This window comes from Ailuropoda melanoleuca, chromosome 6 (assembly GCF_002007445.2).
Source record: "Ailuropoda melanoleuca isolate Jingjing chromosome 6, ASM200744v2, whole genome shotgun sequence".
NCBI lineage: Eukaryota > Metazoa > Chordata > Mammalia > Carnivora > Ursidae > Ailuropoda > Ailuropoda melanoleuca.
In genome coordinates this window covers 78,304,847-78,312,474 of record NC_048223.1, presented here as the reverse complement: position 1 = coordinate 78,312,474, position 7,628 = coordinate 78,304,847, and the positions used below count along the sequence as shown (strand labels likewise).

The 7,628-nt window shown below is 42.4% G+C and overlaps 1 protein-coding gene across 10 annotated transcripts in view; it reads right to left on the bottom strand.

Annotated features, from left to right (window-relative positions):
- Positions 1-1,109: 1,109 nt before the first annotated feature.
- KAT6B (lysine acetyltransferase 6B) overlaps positions 1,110-7,628 on the bottom strand; it is a 179,504-nt gene continuing 172,985 nt past the window's right edge. For 8 of the 10 annotated variants that reach the window (XM_034662713.1, XM_034662715.1, XM_034662711.1 and 5 more), the window contains one exon: positions 1,110-5,028. In XM_034662713.1, coding sequence (XP_034518604.1) covers positions 2,486-5,028 — 2,543 coding nt within the window. In that variant the 3' untranslated portion in view covers positions 1,110-2,485. The remainder of the gene's footprint in view (positions 5,029-7,628) is intronic. The other 2 variants (XM_034662714.1, XM_034662712.1) reach the window with 2 other exon arrangements.

Below are 7,628 nucleotides of genomic sequence, written 5' to 3'. Positions count from 1 at the left end.
CGAGGCTGTGGTGGATTTGAACAAGCAGCACACCATCACCTCCCACTCTGGAGGTGGATTACTCTCCTCTCAGACCAGAATAGCACCCAAAGTTTCCTTCCCTTTGTGACAACAGCCCTTGCAGAAGCGTCTTGGAAGTGCTCCCTCAGCCACTGCAGGTATCCCCCCCACCGACTGCATCTGTAGAAGGGAAAGACCAAAAGACAAGGTCTTGCCACTAAACCCAGAAGGCTTTGTAACTGTGACAGAAACAAAGGAAGGGTGAGAGCACAGGGCAAAAAAACCCAGCGGGCATCCTCCCTCTGCAGGGGCCTGTGACCCTGGGCTGTACGCACTAGCCTGCCTTCTCCATTTTATTCTGAGTCGGCTTGAGGTTGTGTCTATGATCTATGAAACAGTTGATTTTTTGTGTTGAACCACTAGTGGAGAAGCAACGCTTTCCCTCAAAGAGGTCTACAAGAAGTGGCGGGAGAGTTGTAAGCACCCACATTTAGACATGTTGAGAGCTTAGTGGCCCGTTTTCACATGGGTGCCAAGTCAAGCATTTATTTCTAAGCTTGTAGCTTGAACAATAAAATATTTGAAGAGTCAGACAGAACTTTCTCTGAATGCCATAACGTTTGTGAACAATGACTTTTTTGGGGGGGTCTAAACTTAAGAAAACATCCAATCACTCATTCACAACAGAACAAAACTTTCACACTTTTTTTGAGAAAATGATTTTTCAAATATGCAGTCCCAAATTGGGTGCTTTTGGGTATTAACTTTTATAAAAATGAAGTTTGCTACCACTGTGCTGAGGCCCTGAGGGGTGTTTATACAGACTGTACCAATGAGGCAAATGGCTATTTGTGCAGGATCCCTTTGCAAATGAAGATCAAAGTCAAAAAGAAAAAAACAAATTCACTTTATTTTAAAGACAATGATTGGCATACAGAAGGTATGCACCAGCATAAAATAAACTTTCATGAAAAGCATTAAAATCCATTATAAATTAATTTATTAAATAGGTATTTGGTATATGTGATGGTTTTATTAGATATTACTCTTATTTATTGCCAACCCCCTCCCCCAAAGTCAAAACAAATCAGAAAATCTCATAACTCCAATTTACACTAAATAATTTATTTTCCCAAAATGTGTATGTGTTCTGAGATGTGACACATGATACAGTTCAACTGGTCATTCTCTATCAATCATAATATGACAGGACACAAGAGGCTAAAAATGGCTCATCATAATTTATTTTATGTTAAAATGTACAGCTTTTTTTTTTGTTTGTTTGTTTTTTCTTTTTTTTGAAGTGACTGACTAAAAAGAGAACAGATAAATACAAGAGTGTCGCTGGCTCCTATCTTATACAAGGATTACGCCTCTCCTGCTTGGCCCTTACAGTCACCCTGTACAGGTACAAAGGCTACAAAAAAGGAAGCAATATAAACAGACACAAATAACTTTTTTGCTTTTTTACATGCGGTTTGTAAGCTTAGTTTGAGCTATTCACAAGCTACTTCTCTATTTTTCCTTAAAAAATAACTCCAATATTTTATAAAGATAGAAAAATCTACAGATGGAATGAAAATGTAAAGTTAGAGGCATTTCCATAAAATAGCAACTTTACACCAAATTCACTATTTTTTTTTAAATCCTGCCAAGTATTTGGACATATATGAAATGTTTCAAAACCTGACAGATAAACACTGAGATATGCTTCATTCAATAAACAGAAGTCTGCATTTATAAAACAGAAAGCTGCCTTTTTTCCCCAAAGAAATCTGTCACCAAAATGGAAAAGGGTCTCAACTTTACACCAAACATTTAGCAATAAAACCCTTTTGACTAACCAAATGGGAATAGCTTTTATAGCTCTTTACAGTTTTATAATTAACAAAAATATAGTTTTTTTTTTAAACCCTCAAATTAGGGCACCCTAATCAAGGCAAAAAACTTAAGAAATGGCTTACTGTTAGCACAACACTTGTACAGTACTACAAAATGCACTGTCACTAACAAAGACATTAGCGGCATGCTGAAGTGTCACCTTAAACAAAATATACAATAACTGAAATGCTAAAGGCATTTACATGGAGTGGACAGGGAAGAAAAAAAAAAGTTCTCGGTTTAGTATTAAAACAGATAATTTGGTGGGGCGGGGCTTTTGATATCCACATCTTTTAATGGAAGCAGGCACAACAAGTGGCTGCCTTCAAACTGTAGTCCAGAGAGGCCTTCCTTTGCAGAGAATTTCATATAAAAGTAACAGAAACAAAGATACCAAAAAAGAAAAAGGAATAAAAGAAAAACAACTTGTATAAGGCTTTCTGCTGCATACAGCTTTTTTTTTTTTTTTTTTTAAATAAATGGTGCCAACAAATGTTTTTGCATTCACACCAATTGCTGGTTTTGAAATCGTACTCTTCGAAGGTATTTGTGCAGATTCAACCCAATAGTGATGCCCGGGGGATCCCGTCACTGCCCCTGCCGCCTACCTTCTCATGTAGGACCCATTGAGAGACTGTTTGGACATGCCCGTGTTCATGTAGCCGTGATGCCCGGGGGCCGTGTACATCATGTTACCGTGGGGCGGGGTCTGCATTGGCTGCTGGGCATATGGCTGCGTTCCCATCATGCCCATCTGCATCTGCATAGGGTACTGGGGTGTTTGATTCATGTAGCCGTGATTGCTGTGGTAGCCACTGTTCATCATCGGCTGGGACATGCTGTACCCATTCATGGCGTTCAGAGTATTCATGTTCATGTTCACAGAGTTGACGTTGTAGGCTGGGGCTGGCATCAGGTTCACACTCATGTTCATGCCTCTCTGCATCGTTAAAGTCCGCGCGGGACCCTGCATGGCTACAGTCTGGGAGCGCCCGTAGATCTGCGACTGATGGGTGGCAGCGGCTGGTGACAGAGACGCCGATTTGGTTCTCATGGAGACGTGGCCCTTGCTGGCGATCTGGGTTTGCAGTCTTTGGCTGTGGGAGATGCCAATATTTGATGCAGCCATGTTCCGTTGCAAAAGAGGCGGTGGCAGGTTCATTGGAGGAGGAGTCAGGTTGGGGGGCGGGGTCATGGTAGCTTGTGCTTGGGGTCCCCCGGGGACGGAGTGCGGAGACTGAGAAAGCTGAACAAGCCCTGTGTTACTTAATGGTGTGGACAAAGAGGCACTGTTTGCATAGGAAGTTACAGCAGCGGAATGGCTGTAAGGCAATGAATGATCAATAAGTGTATTAGTTAACTGCTGTAGTTTGGCAAGGCTGAAGGTGGCTGACGGCTGTGGGTAATGCCCAGCCCCAAAATCACTCTGACCCATTCGCTCGTATAAGCCAAGGTTGGCGTTGCCAGTCTCAGGGATCTCAGCCAGCTGCATGGGCGGGGTGAAGTTGGCAGCCATGCTGCACTGAGCCAGCTGCTGGCTGCTGCTCGGGGGCCTCTCCACCACACAGCCTTGAGGAGACTTGACACCGCAGGTCGGGGGGGAGCTGATGCTGGTCTGCTGCAGCATGCTGCAGCTCCCACTCATGTTGGACATCTGCTGGGTGACAGCACAGCTGCTCTGCGTCAGATTGCTGGAGGTGAGGTTGCTATAGGAGCAGCTGTTCTGCGAGGAGCCGTTTCCACAAATGCTGCCACCCATAGTAGAATCATAGCTACTCGGGTTTTCGTAGTTCTCGGTTGTGCTCTCAATACTGCCCAGGTCACTAAATCCGCTGTCCACGACTTGCTGTGAGTGGTCTGACACTGACGGGACATCCATCATTGGACTGGTCTCCATGTTCTGCAAAGATGGCACTGAGATGGCACTTTGATCTGGGCTGATTTGGGCATAGCTGTTTTCCAGGGCAGGGACGCTTGGGCTGTTGACAGAACGTACTGACTGGCCAGGATGGGAAGGGACAGATGAAACGGGGCTACTGTGGTCTGACTGCTGGCAATCGTCCAGAGTGGCGGCGATCTGTGGACTTTGGTCTGCATGGGTGTAGTTCTGTAGGCTTCTACAAGCCTCTTGAGTCTCGGCGCAATCCTGGAAAGCGTCGTCCTGTTCACTGTTCTCCTGGGTTAAGGACTGAACTGCCTGAACGGTCTCGGAGTCAATTTCCAGGGTTGCGGTATTTCTCTCTTTGAACCCGGCGTCCACTTCTTCGCTGCTCTTTTGGTCCTGCTTCTGTGCCTGTTCTTCCGGGGACTCCTCATCAGACTCAGGTGCAGCTTCGGTGTCTCCAGCGAGCTCCTTAGGTTCACTGCTACAAGCAGCGGCAAGGTCAACGCCACAGTCCATTAAGACCTCTGAGTTCGAATGACTAGGCTGGACGCTGAGGTCTAAAAAAGCCTCCTGGTTTTCTAGTACTTCTTTGAAGACTTCTCTCGGGCGTTCCTCCTTCTCTGCTTCTGTACACTCCATGTGACTGTCATCCTCATCATCCGCGTCATGGCCCTCGTTGTGAGATGGCTCTTCCTCCTCTTCCTCCTCCTCCTCATGCTCATCCAAGGGAACAGGCTCTTCTTTGTCCATGCAGACTTCTGGGTCCTCTTTCTCCTGACTTTTAGCACCACCTGGCTCTTTTTCTACATTTTCTTCTTCCTCCTCCTCCTCCTCCTCTTCCTCCTCCTCCTCTTCATCGTCTTCCTCCTCTTCCTCAGGTTTGATGAGATCATCTTCTGGTTTTTCACCCGGTGATTTATTTGGACTTACAGGTGCACATGTTTCGTCCCTTCTGTTTTCGTCCCGAGGCAGCAGGGGCTCCACGGTTTCCTTGACCTCCTCCTCAATCCTGGTGGGAGTGGGGCTGGATTTGTCTTCCGGAGTCTCCTTCTGTTCTTCTACTGTTATCTGGTCATCAGGTTCCATGGGTGTTTCTGGCGGGGTGTACAAGTTCAGTTTAAATCCGGTCTTCCTCTCTTTGTTCGGCCTCCACTTAGATAGACCACGTTTTGTTCCTTTTGGCCACACTTGTTTGCACTTTAGAGGTTCGGGATTGTCTCTACTGCTGTCTTTCAAGTTATCTGTATCGTCATCCATATTGTCTTAGCGAGGAGACAGAAACAGGAGGAAGAAAAACAAAAGTCTTAGAAAGTATCACCTTGAACAACTTGAATTCATTCTTCTAAATTACTTAGTATGCAAGAGTTGATGATAAAGACAATCAAAACTAATACAGAATCACACTGTGCCATAAACCAAGCAAATCACCTATGTCTGGGACAATAATATGTATCTCACATAGTCCCTCCCTTCTCCCCCAACAGAAAGTTGTGCTTTTTATAGAAAGCACGTGGATGCAGACAGCTATAATAAACTGCTTTGAGTTTAACAAGACGTTCGTTCTCTGACGTAGAAGCCCAGAATCCCACAATGTAAAAAATCAATTTGAATACGTACGAATTAGAACCTACAGGGGAAAAGGAGTTAATGCTAGCTCATCTCGAAAGCACCACTGTCCTGGAGAAATGAACAGAAGCCTAACTCACGTACCTATCCTGAGAAAGTGAACTTCTGTTTGTGGACATTTACTGGATTTAAATGATCTCAGGTGACATTATTTACTTTGATCTGAATGTTCTCTCTGGCATAAAAATAAGCTGTGCACCTCTGAAACAATGAAGAGATACCTAAGTAGCCCGATCAAACACATCTGTAACCTACTAAAGGGTCAGCATTTTTTGCACAACACAAACTCTAATGTATTTACCATGAAATGACTGAATATTTAAACTACGGGTATTCTTTCGATTGCTAATTCTGTCCACATTGTATTTAGGATCAACTTGCTGCTCGAGTGTAAGGTTTGAACGCTACAGTAAATAAGAAATAAACCATAATTGTCATGTCCATTTTGACTTGGCTAATTGTATTTTTACTGTAGCTTTCTGCACATATGATTATAAAGAGATTTGTAAATATATTTATCTAAATATAAGCAAGCAAACAAATAAATATACGAATAAATACAAATATAAAACACCTAAGTCTTCATGAGATCTTTAGAAAGAAAGTTAAAGTTCACACTGATCTCCTGGAAGGGTCTACGTAAAGGAAAAGCTTTACAAAGAAAAATAGCCTTATTACAAACACTACTTTGGAAAACAGACATAAGATCTCACATTCAATGTGGAACTGAGATCCTTTTTGCCAGAATGGAATGATTTCTAATCCAATCAGTACACAGCAGGGTAAACTCTTAGTTCATTTATGTAACAAAAGGATTACACATAAACTTACCTGCAAGTATTACATTCAAATTGGCTAGCTGAAAAGAACAGGTAAGTGAGGCAGACTGATTCCTTCAGAAGTACAAAGTACAATACCCAATTAACAGTCACTCCAAGGTGTCCAAATGGTTTTATTTCTAGTCACACGGGCAGGTTAATAGCCATGCCAATGTGCCCATATTCCACATGCTACTGGACCTACCAGCTTTTGTAGGAACACCTCTCTAAATCAGAAGATGAGTTTTCTGGTAATTAAGGAGATCCTGAAAGGAATCAGTTTAATATGGCCACTTAGAATTTTAAAGGCAAATGGCCCAGAGTGGAGAATAAAGGTAGTGATGATTCCTTTACAGGCTCCTGAGAAGAAGCAGAAATAGGGCTCAATGTCCACAAACAAAAAATGGTATCTTACTGCAGTTTGTTGTTGCTGTTTGTTTGAAGAGCCTAAAGAACAGGGGCGCCGGGGTGGCTCAGGCAGTCGGGAGCCTGACTCGGTTTGGCTCAGGTAGTGAGACAGAGTCCCTCGTGGGGCTAGCGGGGAATCTGCTTGAAAGATTCGCTTCCCTCTGCCCCTGTCCCTCTTCACCCCTCAAATAAATAAATAAATCTTAAAAAAAAAAAAAAAAGAAGAAGAAGAAGAAGAAGAAAAAAGAAAGAAAAGAGAAACTAAAGAACAAGGCCTGGATTCTTTATACCCAGGGTAAGATGTCATTCTCTCAGCAAATGACTATATACAGCAATAGTATTCCAGCTAATTATCAAAGTCAGGAAGGAATACTATTAGCTGGAATAGTATTCCAGCTAATTATGAAAATCAGGAAGATGCTTGCTCATGCCCTTAAAATTATGGCTTTTCTTTTCTAAGATTTTATTTTTTTAAGTAATCTCTATACCAAACATGGGACTCAAAGTCACATGTATTCCAGCTAATTAGTATTCCAGCTAATTAGGAAAATCAGGAAGGAATACTATTAGCTGGAATAGTATTCCAGCTAATTATGAAAATCAGGAAGATGCTTGCTCATGCCCTTAAAATTATGGCTTTTCTTTTCTAAGATTTTATTTTTTTAAGTAATCTCTATACCAAACATGGGACTCAAAGTCACATGTATTCCAGCTAATTAGTATTCCAGCTAATTAGGAAAATCAGGAAGGAATACTATTAGCTGGAATAGTATTCCAGCTAATTATGAAAATCAGGAAGATGCTTGCTCATGCCCTTAAAATTATGGCTTTTCTTTTCTAAGATTTTATTTTTTTAAGTAATCTCTATACCAAACATGGGACTCAAAGTCACATGTATTCCAGCTAATTAGTATTCCAGCTAATTAGGAAAATCAGGAAGGAATACTATTAGCTGGAATAGTATTCCAGCTAATTATGAAAATCAGGAAGATGCTTGCTCATGCCCTTAA